General features: G+C 34.8%; 1 protein-coding gene across 1 annotated transcript; it reads left to right on the forward strand.

Moving 5' to 3' along the window:
* The first annotated feature begins 971 nt into the window (after positions 1–971).
* LOC120264506 lies at positions 972–16,974 on the forward strand. Its single transcript, XM_039272320.1, is given in 31 exon segments — positions 972–1,157; positions 1,159–1,227; positions 1,815–1,974; positions 2,781–2,873; positions 2,957–3,068; positions 3,166–3,328; positions 4,621–4,795; positions 5,244–5,366; positions 5,470–6,024; positions 6,121–6,714; positions 7,020–7,088; positions 8,134–8,250; positions 8,322–8,390; positions 8,392–8,568; positions 9,887–9,934; positions 10,010–10,135; positions 10,450–10,572; positions 10,693–10,755; positions 10,861–10,968; positions 11,693–11,776; positions 11,853–11,900; positions 12,861–12,935; positions 14,243–14,338; positions 14,403–14,483; positions 14,574–14,645; positions 15,240–15,284; positions 15,861–15,944; positions 16,186–16,289; positions 16,374–16,389; positions 16,391–16,416; positions 16,418–16,974. Coding segments are annotated over 31 exon segments (3,924 nt in total). The 5' UTR covers positions 972–1,014; the 3' UTR covers positions 16,524–16,974.
* Positions 16,975–17,815: the final 841 nt, after the last annotated feature.

Below are 17,815 nucleotides of genomic sequence, written 5' to 3' on the forward strand. Positions count from 1 at the left end.
ATTTTTTTAAATAGAAAACTCATTTTTTAAACAGGAAACTCATTTTTTAAACAGAACCTCATACCTTTCATATTTTTAAATAGAAACTTCATTTTTAAATGAAACTCATCAGACCCAAGGGCATTATAATCAAACCCGTCACACTTGCACACAACTTCCCACGCTAAGGGACAATTTCATCCAAAAAAATTCCAAATTAACTCTATCAATCACTATTAGATGTTTGGGGGTTTAAAAAAATCATCAGTATTGAAAAGGAAGGGGTTTTTGGGGAGTGCAAAAACTAATCGAGTGTTTTTAGCAATATCAGAAACTTACGCGTGTTTTTGACAATTTCCACTTATTATTATTATTATTATTATTATTATTATTATTACTACTACATTTTTTATTATCTAAAAAAGTGAAGATTTTTACCCTAGTCCAGAATAAAATAGGAGTTCCATATAAGTCTATAAACTTTTTGTGAAATTTGGGTATACAAATTCTAAATTTGAAACTATTTCCTTGAACAACTTGAGCTTTTTATCATTTAACCTAACTCTAGTTGATATATTCTATAATTTTATTTAAAAATAATTTTGAAATCAATTATATAAAGCAAAAGATCATAAAAAATTAGTATTAAAATTTAAGAAATTAAATGAGAAAAGAATTAAAATGCTTAAGAATTTCAATAAAAAAAAAACCAGGAGGTAAACTTACTTATATTTTAATTTTGAAGTTATTATTTAAAAATTTAAATCGACAATTTATTTTATTTTACTTCCAATTTTATCATATCAAATCTCAAATATTGCTTTATAATTCCACATAATCATTTGATTATACACATTTATTCTGAACCTAATTATTATCAAATTTAAACTCCAATTAAAATCTGCCACGTAAGCGATACCTCCGAATCAAAACCTCATCACAAGAACAACGTACCAAATCCTTAAATTAAAATGCCCTTCTTGATCCCTGGAAATCACTGTCACCCTTCCCTCCGGCGAGGCTAGGGTTCCGGCGATGGTCGGGATGATGGCTGCGAGCTGGGAAGAGAGGGCTGCGACCCTCTTTACCTCTGCTAGATCATCCCTTGATATACCTTCCAAGATGAAGCAGCTTCGACAGTTGAAGGAACTGCTCCATCGTGAGCCTTCTCTGGTGCCCTGAATTCGCTGCCCGGCTTTCTGAGTTTCAGTCCGATCGGGCAGCCCCCGCTCGTCGCTTCCTCGCCGAGTAAGCCTCTCATCAATCCTCACTGTTCTTGATTTCATTTCGAAATGCTTCTTCTTGGATTCCTATTCGTTTGTATAAGTGGCAAGTATTGTCACGTTTGAATAATAGAGTTCAGGCGGGTGTACTAATTGTGGAAATAAAGTAGGATTGAGTGTGCAAAAGCTTTTGTTAAAGTGGGATGATGGGAGAAATCGGGAGTATTTTAATCAAGTTATCATTTTTACAAATTGCTGATTTTACATTAACTTTTGGCAACAACTAATGGTGGTTGTTATTCTTGATTTCATGAAGAGTGCTTGCTTCTTGAATTTCCAATTGCTTGATGATGTGGCAAAAGTTCTCTTTTGAATGGTAGAGTTAATGTGAGTGAACTAGTTTGGGAAAGGATTAAGGTTTGGTTTACAAAGTTTCTTATTAGTGCGGAATGCCACAGGAAGTTTGGAGTATTTTAATCAAGAAAATGATTTTCTTATGGCTAATCTCTACTTTTGTTTTGTCATATTAACTTCTGGTAGCAACTAATGGTATCTTTTGTCACTGGGACTGTAATTTCTTGGCTTGTGTGTGGTTTGTTCTTTTCGATGTAGGATGATTGGTGAAGTGGCAACTAAGCATATAGAAGTTTTACCTGTTATGGTTCCTGCATTGATATCATTTTTGAAGGACGAAACACCAGCGGTTGTTCGTCAAGCAATAAAAACAGGAACTTTTCTATTTCAGTATGTTTTGGTAAAGCTTGCAATTAAGGTAATTGTGGAAAAGCTTGTTTTACTCCAAGCATATATCTGTTTTGTTATCAGTTCTTTTTATTTTTATTTGTCCATGTCTGTTCGTTCTTGGCACTCATGTCTAGGACAAAAAAATACTAATGTGACTTCCAAGAACTCAAAAATTTGAGGATGGACATTTGAAAATAGATGCTGGACATTTGAAAAAGAAATATCAAAAGGTGGCTTCATTGCTTTGCTCCAGAGTTATATAGTGGGGTATATAAAAGAAATTTCAGTTGTTTCCTTTTACATGTCACAGTTCTGGTTTAATCTCCAGCTATTTTGCCTCATCCGCGTTAAATGATATTGTCAATGTTCATATAGGTTATTTTGGGCTGCCAATATATTAGATTAATTGCAGATTACCAAACTGTGTGTTTTTCCTTCCTATATTTTGCTTCTCGCTTCTTATGTGGTAAACACCTTATTTTTATGTTATTTCTTAGGAGATCTGATATATATATATATATATGTGTGTGTGTGTGTGTGTGTGTATGGATCCGCTGTAGGCTTAATCCACATGTCTTAGGGTTCTATAGCAATCCTTGAGTTCTTTCTATTTCCACTGCAATAATAAGTTGCAATAAGTGTTTTGTCTGCGTTTGTGTTTTGATGCATGTTGAGTTATGTATTTATCAAATTATGAACTGTTTTAGCCCCTTTCCATATTGACTGGACATGATAAATGGCCTTACTATTTTTAACCCAAAAGGTGGCTCCGATATGCACATGTCCGCCTATAATTGCATTAGTCCTAATCTTGATTTCTGTTTTGATATCTAGGGTTTGTACTCAAGTGAACTGGAAGAATCTCTAAAAGAATCCTGGACATGGATGCTCAATTTCAAAAATGCAGTCTTATCAGTTGTGATTCAGGTACTTCTTTCTGCGGTGATGTCTAAAATCATTTCATAAACTATACTTCTTGTCCAATTTCTATTGTTGTGTTTCTCTTCCAGGCTGGGAGTGATGGAATTAAACTGCTTGCAATCAAGTTTGTTGAAGCAATGATTCTTGCTTATACACCTGATCCGAATGGCTCTTCTGATCCCCCTCATGAAGTTGATGATGGTAAAACATTTGTTGACTGAAAAACTGACTATTAAGTCTGGTCGTATGAAGGAAGATTCATAATAAATGTCATGTTCTTTTTCATATCTTATCATAGGCTCGGAATTCAACATATCATGGCTTAGGGGGGGTCATCCTGTGCTCAGTGTTGGAGATCTTGCCATGGAAGCCAGTCAGAGCCTGGGATTGTTGCTTGACCAGCTAAGGTTCCCTCAAGTGAAGTCACTGAGCAACTCAATTGTAATTGTGCTCGTTAATAGGTTGGTGTTGACATTTTCTTTGTTCAAATTCTTTCTGAATTTGTCACTTTGCAAAACTTGTAGATAAACAAGACCACCTGCAATAACCCTGGAAGCAATTTTATTTTCTATGCCTGTTGTGTACAGAAATTTTAGATGTAAGGAGTTATCATAAATCCTAATTGAAACAATATGATGGAATAAGAAGTCAGTGCAAATGTGCTATACCCTACTAGCATCACCCAAAAGCTCTCATAGTTTGCAGCAAATACATGTATAGAATCTGTGTTTGTATCAGGGGTGTAAACAAGATAATCTTGATGTGGTGAAAACCTACCTGGGCTTGGTACAAAGCAGTTTTAAGCCAGTCTTGAATTCTCAGCTTATCTGAATTTATAGCTAAATGAACATGAGATTGTTCAGAATGTCTTGAGAGCAGACATCTTGGATGGATTTGGATTTCAGAGGGATCTGTACTCGAGGACCATGATACTTATAAAATGACTTATAAACCATCTCACTGTGTTAGTTGCTTAGTGGTGATTGTTTTGAACCATAAATTGGATATATGAATCAATGATAAAAAAACTAAGTCAATGTTATAAGCAAGACTGATTGGGCCAACTGAGGTGGACCTTGCTCGAGCTTAGTTCAAAACTAATATCAGTTTTCACTTGGCTGTCCTAGATTGGCTTGTTTATGAATGATTGATCTGAGGTTCTGTTTAAAATTGAGTGAGCTCAAGTTGCTTGCAAACAGCTAGGTTAATCAGTGGCTCTAGTTGTTCTTTAAATTTGTCACTCATAGCTTGAAATAAGTTGTCTGCAACGTTATTTTCCATTCTTGTGTTTAGTTGATGTGACTATTCTGTTTCTATCATTGGATTTCTTCTGGTGTATATCGTGGATATTGTGCAGTGCATATTAATCTGTATTGCTTTGAATGAGGTTTGCCAATACTTTCCAATCAAGGAGTTATATTGGTTTCAATACCAACTATTTTCTTCATGTGGTCCAGAATTTTGGAAACAGGCAGCGATATTTGAGCTTTTAAAATTTTGAAATTATTTGTGTTTTTCTTTGAGGTATCCCATTATATGTAACTGTCATCTCTGTTGGATGTAACCATCTAATGATTTGAAACAAATTTGAACCTTGATGTATTGACGGAAACAACTGTAGTGCATTAATCTTTTTCAGAAATTGCTTGCAAAACTAAGACAAGCCATTGACTTGTATTTTATCCTGTTTGGTTACATATTTATCCTTGATATTCTTCATTCAGCTCTTCTGTTTTATATAATATCTGTGCAGTCTCTCAGCAATTGCAAAGAAAAGACCTTCTTTTTATGGACGGATACTCCCTGTTTTACTTTGTCTCGATCCAGCAAGTTCTGTTATCAAAGGAGTGCAAGTCCCAGGTGCACACCATGCCTTGAAGAATGCCTTCGTGGCATGCTTGAATTGTACTCATGCAAGTGCTATGCCGGTATTCTTTTGGCCACTGGACATATTACTACTTTATGTATCTGTCATTTGATCACCACTGTATCAAACTTATTAAATGGTTAGGAGTTTCATTATATATTTTTCCATATTCACTTAATTTTGGAAATTAATTTTTCAATTATGACAGTGAGTAGAAAGTAATGATCATTAGATGACATTTCCATTTCATGGTTGCTTTTGTTTTACATTTTAGTGACTTAAAATTATATAGCAAAATTTCCATAATTTCAAAGATTGTTTTTTGTCAAAATATGCAATTATTCCATTATTACATTTTATTCTTAGCTAAGGATTTTTTTTTCCTTGGTGGAATGACATTCAATAAATTTATGCTAGCATGAAGAGTTTCTAATGGCAATTGTAAAACATGTCCATGTTTGAGCTTATGTGTCAGGGACATCTGTTCCTTCTGTTTCTGTTGTTTGCAGTGGCGTGCTCGATTGGTGGAAGCTCTCAAGGTGCTGAATACTGGGGAATTGGCAGAACAAGCATCTGTTAACAAGATAACTGGTAGTATGACTGCTATTTCAGAGGATTCGTGTTCAACAAAGGTACATGTTTTCATGTTTTTATTTTTATTTTTATTTTTATTTTTTTTTATTCGAGGACTTCTCCGAGTTCAGTTGATATGACATTGGACTGGAATTACTGTAGGATGATAAAGTCCCGTCACAATCTTGTGATGAGGCAGAGACGGATATCGGGCAGAAAAGACATCTAAATGAGCGCAACTGTGACATCTCTCAAGATGATAATATTCCTGGCAAACGAATCAGATTGACATCTCCCTCACTACAGGAAATTAAGAGAGAACCAGTTGATGCTTTTTCTGGTTCAATCCCAAATAACCCTTCTTTTGGTGGTTATACGACTTCAACAAGTGACAGGGACTCCAAACCCGTTCTGCAGCTTGTTGGCATGTTTGCTGCATTGGTGGCACAAGGTGACAAAGCAGCACAGTCATTGGAGATTCTGATTTCAAGTATCTCATCTGACTTGTTAGCAGAAGTAGTCTTGTCTAATATGCCATATCTTCCATCCCGTTGTCCTAAAGTTGAAGAGGAGGAACAGTTGGTTTCTAGCGTTGGACGTCATTTACAAAATTTAGGTAGCAGCAAACAAATGGGTGATGTTACTTCATTCTCAAGTGCATTTCCCCTGATAGCATCTTTGTTGAATGCTCAGTCCTCAACATCTCATAATTATGCTGTAAGCTGTTAGAATCAAATAGTTTTAACCAGTTAATGGTAGCATACAATCATAAGGTGATTTATGTGTCATTTTTTTATTTTCTTTGAAACACAGGAATCACACCCTGTTGATGAGGAGGATGTGGGGAGAACAGTGGATTCTGGTTTTGTGCCAATTATTGCTACTGATTCAATGAGTTCTCCTACAATGATCGACCCAAATCCATCTGAAATGGAGAAAGCTACGCCAGCTACTCCCTTGTTTGAAGGCAATGTACCAAAGGCTGAGAGTGAAATACCTGGTTTGGAGTCCACCAGTTCCTTTGATGATGTCCAGGAATCACCAGAAGCTTCTCATACTTCTGTGGATCTGCAAGTGTCAAATAAAGAACAAACCTCATCCTTGAGTGGAGTGTTGGCTGTTGAGAATTCTTCATCTGTTTGCACTACAAGCTATGCTGCAGAAAACCTTGGCCTAAGAGAAGCTACTGCAGATACTGGGGAGGTGCCATCTGCAACTTCTCATGTCATCTCTGCCCAGTACTTGCTCTCTAAGATGGTTATTATACCTGATGCTACACTTACAGATGAAGAGAAGGATCATCTTCAGAAACAGGCATTTGTTCGCATCCTTGAAGCTTACAAACAAATTGAACTATCTGGCAGCTCTTCTGTTCGCTTTTCCTTACTTGCTCACTTGGGAATTGAGGTAATTTCTAATAATATTTCTAAGATTGCCCATTTTGTTAATTTAACAATTTAACCTTTTTGGGACCAGACAAATACTTTGAAATACTATGTGGTTTTATGATTTCTCTACTTCTATTTTGTTCAGTCCTTTTTTCTTTCTCTGGATCTTGACTTAGTTGTGATGATATCAATCCTCAGCTACTCCTGTATGTGTGTCTATTACTGATTGTTAATGCTGATATCCCTCATTGCATGTGTGATATTCTTTTTAAGCTTCTGGATCTGTTGCTAATTTTTTTTTTAAACTAATCTGGCTTCATGCAGTTCCCTTTAGAGTTAGATACATGGGGGCTTCTACAAAAGCATGCTCTATCTGATTATGTGAATCATGAGGTATTCCTTGCCCATTTTGAACTTGAATTTATATAATTTGCATTTTTATTAAGTCCTCAATTCATTTAACTTTGATTGATCATCTTTAGATCTAGAGAGCTCTGTTGTATGATTTTATATATGTTACTCATGATCAATCTAGTTAGGTTTACTTGCACATCACAAACTGAGTAAAAAAGATTTAATTTAAATAAATCTCCAAGATTATTCTTGCAATCTTGTTCAATGAGATGTTGCTTGTATATGCCACATCTCAAAATTGAATATATTCTTTGGTGAATACGCACATTTTTTTTTAAATGAAATTAGTTTTTAACTTTTGTAAGCTGGGTGCTTCAGATATCATGAATGCCAAAGTGAAGCTGCCCACTTAACAGATAATGAGATGATATAGAAGGTTTCTCTAGAATCCAAAAAAGGACATTTGAGCTGCAGCCCTAGCAGTCTTAATTCGGGCAATTAATGTATAAAGAGTTGTTCAATTTTAAACTATATTTTTGAATTCATTAGGGAGCTTTTATGGGATTGCGACGTCCGTATTTGTTGGGACCAAGAAACTAGTAGGTTGGTTCCTTTGTTGCTTTCAGCTAGATGTTTGTACACACATCTGAAACAGGCACATTATGCCTGACAACAGAATTTTTCTCTTTGTTCTTAATGAGTTAAGTGTGAAATAATGTCATGCTACTAAGGAAGAATAAGCATGCATGAGCTAGAAGGAGACAGTTTTTATATTCGCTGATGAGCATTAGCACATGAGAAACAACCCTTCATATTTTCTGGAATGAACAAGTAGTTTTCTGAAATTAATTATGCAAAGATACCAAGGACAACCTAGGTGCGCATCTATACGAATGCTTGATTTGCATATTATTTGGAATGCCTAAGTTGATTGTTTTAAAACAAGAAATTTGATAGATTCTGATATCGAAATTCCAAGCCTCTGAAGATTTCATTGTGTTCTATGACTAAACTATAGTATAGGTGAGAGTCTTGCTTTTAGCTTACAAAGTTAACATTAGCTGACTATTATTTAATGTCTCAGGGACACGAGTTGACATTGCGTGTGCTGTACAGGTTATATCGGGAGACTGAGCAGGACCAAGACTTCCTTTCATCAAGAACGGCAACTTCTGTTTATGAGATGTTTCTTTTGACTGTGGTGTGTGTTGAAACCTCTTGTATGTTATGGGTTTCAATTCTTTTTCCCTAAATAGTGTAGTATGTGTACAGGCTGAAACACTTCGGGACACTTTTCCAGCTTCAGATAAATCACTTGGTAGGTTACTTGCTGAAGTGCCTTTACCTTCCAGAAGGGCTATTGAAGTTACTGGAAACGCTTTGCTCTCCTGAAAGTAATGAGAAAAACGATAAGGACTTCCACTGTGGTGATCGTGTCACTCAAGGGCTAAGTATTGTATGGAGTCTAATTTTGCTGAGGCCTTCCAATCGGGATAGATGCCTTAAGATAGCTTTACAGGTATTGAAGGTTCCATCTTCATTGTTTTTGACATCATCATACATTTACAACTGGTTATAATTTCTTGTTCAATTCTTTTTTGTGCTTTTTGATTCTTTATGAACTTGCTTCTGCTTGTAGATGTTTGGTAGCTAAATTTTGAATCTACTATTTTTTCAGTGTTTCCTTCTCACTTCTCAGAAAGAGCTACTGTTTTTGGTCATTTGAGATATAAGCTTTTCAAATTCAATGCAGTACCTTAAGTCATGAATGGAGATTAATCAGTTAGATGTCATTGAATAATAGTCTTCTAATTTTAATATGGAAAATGGAAATAACTGTGAGCTGATAGGAATGTAAACCTGTGTAATAAAAGAGACCAAAGACTTAAAAACCTACATAAAAACTTGTCTTAATTGCATCATAAACTTTGGCTTATATTAATTATTGTAATCTGTCATTTAAAATGTTATAGATAGTATAGTTCTGCTGTTCTATAAGCACATATAAAGCTTAGAACTCCAATGAAAGAATAAAGAGAAGAAAAAGCTTCCATTCGATTGCTATGCTATTGTAGGATTTCATAATTAACTGAAACCTTTCCCTTATTGTTTTGTTTTCACTAGTTCTAACTTCTAACTTGAGTGGCTGCTTTATGGTATTTTTCTCAATCTTAAACTATAGTGGGCCATTAATGCCAATTGATGGCTATTTAAACACCAACTGAGCTTTTACATTTATTGTTTCTTCTCCCTACACAGAATCCACTAATATTTGCCCTGTTCTATAGATGATTTCCTTTTTTTTTCTGTTTTTTTTAGCAATTTGCTTCTGAAATTCCAACATCTTTTTTCATCATGTGCAAGTGCAAAACCAAAGGAGCATTCTATACCTTTTGTGTGACATTTATAGTCTTTACCTTTTAAAAGAATTACGGTGTTGTTTAATTAAGGAATAAGTTTGCTAAACTAATTTATCCCAACATATTTCAACCTTTCAGATTAAACACCACCTTTGGAATAAGTTGGGAGAAGATCAACTCTTTTTACAAAATATATCTAATTAAATAAATATAATCATTATTACTATTAAGTTATAAACTATTAATGACTTCCAATTCTTGATTGGAAGAGTATAATTTAATTACAAAATATTTATTTTAGCTAATATTAAGTCAGTCAAATTTTGGTCACATGTTATAAAATTTTTCCCCATAAAACAAATCCAAACTTCAAAACCTAACCAAACACCCCTAGGTCAGTTTTCAAGCATGTACTCTTCAGCGGTCGAAGTTGATAATATCAGTTCTTTTGACTCTGCATTTGTTTTCTTGGAGTAGAGTACAGTACATCAGATGGAAGAAGTGCGGATGAAAGCAATACGTCTGGTAAACATTTAAAGTGATGAATTCCTTGAAAATATGTGAGCTGGATTTTCTAAATAATGCAATATCTATTTTCAGGTTGCAAACAAACTTTTTCCTCTGCCGAGCATTTCTAACAAAATCGAAGTCTTTGCTAATGAAAAGCTACATTCAGTATTGCAAGATGCTGACAAGGATACTAGTGGGTCAGTCACATCATGCAAGGTAAATGTGACTTTTTTTATTGGGTATTATCTATTCAATAAATAAATGGTTTGATGACAATTACACTGTTAGTTAGTGTATACTTCAATGCGTATCTCTTGATCTTTAAATTGTCTCTCTGGTTGGAAAAAAGATCTTGAAACCAAGCATATTTTATTTGGCCTCTTAACATGAAAAATATTGCCTGTGTTGCATATTTCATGAGAATTGTGATAAATGTTGTGCTGTTTTTATTAGAGCATGGGTTTGCATCTCTGCAGGTAATCTGTGATGCAATTCATCATTTTTGTGATCATGTTAATTCTCATTTGCAGGATACTGATGTGGAAGAGACAGTTGCTGACAGTGAACTTGTATCCTCAGCCATGGATTCATCATCCTACCCAATTTTAGAAGCTCAACGTTCTATGTCACTTTATTTTGCACTTTGCATCAAGGTATTCTTTAATTATTTGCCCAGTCTATTTATACCTCAATTTTTTTCATGGTTTTGAATTTCACTATGAACCACTGGTGTTTTAGTTCCTCTAGCCTAACTTGTCTATTTATTTCTGCAGAAGCATTCCCTTTTACAGCAAATTTTTGCTATATACATTCGAATGCCAAAGGCTGCAAAACAGGTAGGTTTGATGGTTTCTTTGCCATGTTTATTTTAGTATCATATAAAGATAAATGATCACTGTTCATACATGTTTTTTGGTCCTTTGATTGTTTAACATGTGCAGGCAGTTCATCGCCATATTCCCATTTTGGTGCGCACAATAGGATGTCCACCTGAACTTCTTGGTATCATATCAGATCTACCAGCAGGAAGTGAGGCTTTACTCATGCAGGTTGTTCAATAAGATGTTTAATTAATCCCTTATAAATTCCTTTTTCTTTGCTTGCACACATCCCAAAATATTTTCTTGTGAATATTTATTTGGTATTTAAAATAAGACTTTGATTGGTCTCAAAGTGAAAATGACATTTGAAATAGTTGGGAACTCAATGATTTATGCTGCTTCCTGTGACGTTCTCAAATTCTCTCTCTGATCAGGTGCTAGTTATAAACCAGGAATTTATGGAGATATGCCATGGATTTCATATGCTGTCCAAGTGTGCTCATGCGCACTCTTGTAGTTAATGAAATTTAAGGAGTTGCGGCCTTAAGTAAACTATGACAGAGGTTATTTATAGGTATATATGATAATGTAACCTAGCATTGTGTAATTTAAGCATGACAATTTTGAAGGATGCTCAAATAAATCCTACTGTTAGAAATTCTCATTGGGGGGATATATTCTAAAGAATGGTCAGTGGAATCATGGGCATGTGCGAATGCTGGAATTGGGTAGGAACCAGTTCCGTGACTAAGAAGATTGGGAATTTTGATTATTGCATTTCTGGATTTGACCTTTCTTTACACTAGAATGCAAACCCCTGACCACCTTTTGCCCCAGGAAGCTGCAAAGCTGGAAACTAGTCTGCTCCAATGAAACTGGATGTAATGATTTAGCACCTGAATTATTACCTTTTCATTTTAATGAGGATTTTTCTCCTATTCTGCTTGAACAGGTTTTACAGACATTGACAGATGGAGTTGTTCCATCACAAGATTTAGTTCTTTCAGTGAGAAAGCTATATAACTTGAAGCTGAAGGTGAAGTCTTTTAAGATTATTCCTTCTAAACAAATGGCATATTCTCTTTGTACTTATGTGTGGGATTCTTTTGCAGGATGTGGAGATTCTTATTCCAGTATTAGCATTTTTACCGAAAGATGAGGTGCTTGTCTTTTCTTCGATGTGTTTCTCAATATTGTGTACATTTATGGATATGGATGTGCAATGTGTGGTTGGACTCTCATATGTATAAGATATGCATGTCTTTATGCAATACACTTAGATCTCAATGTTATGCTTTGCTGCAATGGTAAATTCTGAGGGGGAAAAAATATATGACAACCTTTTTTTCAATTATCATTTTTATGGGTTTTCAAAAGTGACCCAAGTATCTCCTCCTGTCTTGAAATTGTTTCTGTCAATACAAGGGATAATTTGAATTTCTGAAAAATAATAGTTTAATGCATGAGAGGGGCGTTTTATATGAACTTAGAAGGAAATTTGTTGTTTACAGTAGTTATAAGTAATGCATGGATTTGTCTCTGGAGTCACCATGTGAACTACATATTTCTTGTGTAAATATTTTTAAGCTCAAATTGTTTTAATAGTAGTAAATTTTAATTTTAATCTTCAACGGGGAGCTTTAACCTGAGTCAAGTTTCATTGTTCAAGAACTTTACAGAGGTGACCCATGTTTTTAGTATGACTTTAAGGTTAATTGTGATGCATTTCAAAGTGTAGCCCTTTGGTTTTCTGAACTGGTTTCTCCTAAGACAAGTTTTAAGCTGCATGATTTATAAGGTGGCACTGCTGATAGTTCTTGATTAACATTTTTTGTGTGTGATACTTTTACCAATGACCTTCCGTTGGCTCTCTTGATAAAGTTTCCTTTGGGATGCTGGAATGGTCTTTGGAACATTATCCCCCATAATCATGTTAAGAAGCTGACTCCGTGACTTGCTTCCATGGTTCACATTAAAATGTTTTGGGGACTTCTTTTCATGTTTCAGGACCGTTTCTTGTCCCATTATTCCTTTATTCATGCCGTTTGTCATAGTATTACCACTTTTTAGCAGTCTTTATCATTTATGGAGCTCCGATGATGATCTATAATATTTGTCAGGTGCTTCCTATTATCCCGCAGTTTGTTAATCTTCCCATGGATAAGTTCCGAGTTGCACTAGGGCGAATCCTGCAGGTATTTTTATGGCCGTCACTTATGAAATTTGACTAGTTATTTGCTTAATAAAGCAGTTGTAATCTTCTTAATTCTTAAGTGTAAGAAATGGCTGTTTTATGTTGGTTTTAGTCTAACTGTTGACATGAACCATATCTTTATTGTTTCAATCGGTTTGGTTAATTTTCTTTCTTTTCTTTTGAAAATCATATCACTGCCCACAAGGTGAGGTCACGCTTGGCAATGCTGTACTCAAGCTGTGACAAACCTCAAAAATATGAACTTATGTTAAACTAACGGTAATAATGTCTTGATTTTTATCCAAACAGCTCATGTAGTTCCTTTGTGCTTTGATAATAGACCCCATTAATGATGTTTGAATGTGATTGACACGACAAGGTTTTAGTTTAGCTTGGAATTTAGAATGAATATAAACAAAGACAACGGTGTGCTTGGACTGCAGAATGAATTGCAGTATATCTAAATAGACGTTTATTATATTGAAGGAATCCGAGCTGATAACATTCATGTGTCATATACTTCATGAAAATTTCATGATTTTGGTGTCTCTTTTAGCTTGAAGGGCACTGTTGTTGCAGAAGTGTGGGATGATTTTCTTATTCATAAAATGGAAAATTCACTTGTTTCCCTCCACTTTCCACAGGGTAACACCATTTCATCCCATGCTTGCCTGGAGGAATTTGCTGACATGTTAGCTGTTGTGGTGTTAAAATTTCTTTCTTAAAGAAAATTTTAATCCTGATGGACATGTCAGGAGCCACAATGTGGTCATAATGCATAAATTAATGTCATCATGAGCTGAAAAAATCTATTTAGGAACTAATACTTTAATTGCCACATTGAAGTTGATGTGGATTACCTATCCATGTGTACGGTCACGTCGTCAAAGTTTGCCACAAAATCTCACCACAGGAAAAATAAAAAAAAATTTCACTTGAGGGACAAGATTGAACATCACTCTTCACATTACCAATAGCATTTTTATGACTTATTTTCTCTTTTATGTCCTATTTCTAGTGTGCATAAAGAATAATAGATCTGTTGAAATAATTGAGTATAACTGCTGCTTGTAATTGTACAAATCTAATTTTCCCACTTAATGACTTTTTATTGTTGGCCTTATCTCCTGCATCATCACAGTATACACTGATTACCAGAAATGCTATAGAACTTGTGATGCTCTCAGTTCAGTATGTTCATCAAAGTTTCTTGTTCTGAATTTTTTCATTTATTTTAGGTTTTACTTGAAGTCTCATGTTGTGATTATAAAATTTTATTTTATGTTCCATTTTGAACATTTTGTTTAGGGTTCCCAACATGTTGGCCCTTCCCTCACTCCAGCTGAAGTTCTTATTGCTATTCATGGAATAGATCCCGAGAAAGATATGATACCGCTGAAAAAGGTGCAATGTCTTATTATCCTTTGGGTTGCTCAAACAATCACACATTACTTTTTCTGTTTTAAAGGTTATGGAGGCTTGCTCTGCTTGCTTCGAAATGCGGGATGTGTTCACCCAACAAGTTTTGGCAAAGGTCTTGAATCAATTAGTATGTATCTCTGGAGATGAGCTCACTTCAGTTTAGTGCTTTTTGTTCATAGATAGATTCTCAGCTGACAAAGATATGCACTTACTACAGGTGGTACAGACACCGTTGCCTTTGCTATTCATGCGGACTGTTATTCAGGCTATTGGAGTCTTCCCTGCCCTGGTAAGTTATTAGTATTTATTATTCTTAGGTTAGTCAAACTATGTACTCACATTTACTGCGCAAATTACTGATGTCAGAAATTTAAAGTTTTCATCTAGGCATTGTATTTTCTTCCTTGCACATGCATGAATCAGCCATGATGAATTGTTGAAACCAAATTACATGAGGATTTATAATAATTGATCACTCAAAGGTTCTCACCAATAATAAGATCAAGGATCAAGCTTTCAATGGTAACATTTTGTATCTTGCATTTTTTCGGTATTCCTTGGAAACAAAGATTTGTTTATCATACTTTTCACAGCAGCAAAAACTGGAATTGTTTTCAAGCCATTGCTGCTACTCTATTTTGTTGTTGGCACTTCCTTTTCAGTTCATACTCATGCTTATCTCAGTCTTCAGCATAACAACTGGAGTTCATTCGTAGCTTCCTTATCCCTTGTATGTCCCTCTCTAGATGTTCTACTGATTTTTTCACCAATCTTTAAGCTTCATGGTCTTGTCATTTGGATTTATTTGCTTACAGTTTCCATTTCAAATTTCTATATTTTCTTGTCATATGGAATTTATGGTTGAGTTGACTCTGGTTTGCAGGTGGAGTTTGTGATGGAGATTTTATCACGTCTTGTTAACAAGCAGGTAACTCCATTTAATATTAATGTTTAGTTGTTATTCTTGTTTTATTATTGATTCCTTGCAAGTATTGTTGTAAAACATATTCCTTTTTGAAAGTTGCACATTCATAAAGAAAACAGAAAACACAATCTTTAGAGTTTGCAAATTCGTTTCAGCCTCCATGTGGTACACCAGATTTGTTGAAATAATCTAGGGTTAAATTAGCAAGTACAATAGATTTAAAACTAGAAAGCATATAAACAAACGTTGCCTAACATATTTAAGAAAACTATTCTAACAATTCAAATCTATGTTAAGCACTGGTCTGATATTGGCAGATGAGGTAGATCATCTTGATTAAATTCAGTTTAATGCACTAAAATGATCTTGAAAACCTTTTTAACTTCAAACGAGAGGCATAAACACCATGCTGTGTTGACTTTTTTGAGATGTTATTTTTCTACATCTGGTTAGTACTTGTTGATAAAGAACACCAATGTTTTGATGAAAATGATGATAGTTCCATATGTTTATCAGGTGAGCCAACTAGTGTGTTTTTTCTTGCCCTCAACATTCTAGCTCATTCTCACACTGCTGCAGATATGGAAAACCCCAAAATTATGGGTGGGGTTCCTGAAGTGTGCTGTGCAAACAATGCCTCAGTCTTTTGGTGTGCTGCTGAAGGTAGGTCTCAATTTATTTGGAAAATAAAATCAGTAAGTTATGATTATGTGCAGCTTGCAGTGAAAAGGCTGCTGCAAGTTTGTGTTAAGCAAGCCTTATATGCAAATCAATTTTTCTGATTTCTTAAGGAACCTGCAATTGTCTCACTTTTTCTATATGATATTACTTTCATTCCCTTTTTTAAATTTTAATTTAATCCCCGAATTTATTATCTTACCTTTTGTTGTCTCACTTTTACCAGCTACCAGCTGCACAGCTTGAGAATGCCTTGAGCAAAAATCCTGTACTCAAGTCTCACCTGATAGAGCATGCTAATCAACCAAATATCCGATCAACTCTACCCAGGTCCTTGACATAACCTTCATATCTTACTTCTCGTTTATCTATTGTAAACTTTTCTGATTTCTGAACATGATTCCCTGTATTTAGATCTACCTTGGTAGTCTTTGGGGCTTGAGCAAGATTCACAACCTTTGGCCCAAGACACATGCAAGTCCAAACCAGGCTGCGGAGACGAGCATGTCTGCTACTGATGTAACAGCTACACCAATGCAGGAGGAGTCTACAACATTGAGCTGAGGCACAGGTATTTTTACCTGTGCATATTAAGCTGTTTATACTTGTAGTCTTGTCATCATTTGTTCCGAAAAAGAGCAAGTTTGATCTATAATTTTTGTCAACAAGATGTTCAGGCACTCACACACATATATCCCAGAACAGCTTGTGTTTGTTCCAAGCTTCTACTCTTCCAGGACCAGGCATTAACATAGCAGCGGAGACCGTTGTATTGCTTGCATTTTGCAGTTTCTTTTGCAGTCTTAAATGGAATTGCAGTAATGCAAAACTGGAATAGGTTGCTGTCTTGACAGATGATAGCTTGCCAAACATAGCTTGATAAAATTCTTAGGCAGTGCTAGGCACCATGTATAACTTATGATAATAGTCATTTTGGTCTTGTATAATGTAAAAATGAGTAAAATTTCCATGTTTAAAAGAGAAGCTGTAGTATATGCAGGATTTTGTTGTTATCCTTTTTATTTTTATTTTTTTAATTTTTCATAATGTTTATCTTTGTGATTGGGGCAATCAATGTATGCAGGATTTGATATCTAATTATTAATAATATTATTAGTGTTATTGTTATCATCATCGTCATTATTGTTATTGTTATCTTTCTTGTTCTCCAGATTCTCATAAATTGGAACTTGTCTTAGTGTACCCTGTGGCACGATGTACATACTGTTTGTTATTTTATTTTAGTATTTTTTTTTACTGAGTGATGTCTTTGACTCTGATGAAATAAGATTCTTTTATGTATATATATATATATATATAGGAAAAAGATCATCTAGGTAAGTCCCTATATTTGAAATCTAGGGACGTTTTAAATCTTAGCCGTTGGATCATCATCCAATGGTTGATTGTCTATATAGACACTGTACACCTTTTTACTGTTCATGATCAATGTATAACACTGTAGAACGCGGTTTCTACTGTTCATAAGGATACGAGCCGTCAGATTACCATCCGATGGCTATTATGGACATCCCTAGATTTGAAATCTAGGGACGTCCCTAGATGATGGGTCCTCATATATATATATATATATATATATATGAAGATTTGCAGAACATCTGTAGTTGGGCACAATAAACATCATAGACTTTTAAAAAGTTGATTAGATTTAGTTTGGTTTAATATCCTAATTTGTCCCTCTAATTTTCTCTTTTTTCCTTTTTGGTTCCTCTACTTAGAAATGCTCCCTACTAGTTCTTTTATTTTTGAAAATGTGCCTACTTAATTAGAAATGTTCTCAATTAGTTCTTCTTTTTTTTAAAATGGCTCAACTAGAGAGACTAAGTGGACGCATT

The sequence above is a fragment of the Dioscorea cayenensis genome, chromosome 7 (assembly GCF_009730915.1).
Source record: "Dioscorea cayenensis subsp. rotundata cultivar TDr96_F1 chromosome 7, TDr96_F1_v2_PseudoChromosome.rev07_lg8_w22 25.fasta, whole genome shotgun sequence".
NCBI classification, from domain to species: domain Eukaryota; kingdom Viridiplantae; phylum Streptophyta; class Magnoliopsida; order Dioscoreales; family Dioscoreaceae; genus Dioscorea; species Dioscorea cayenensis.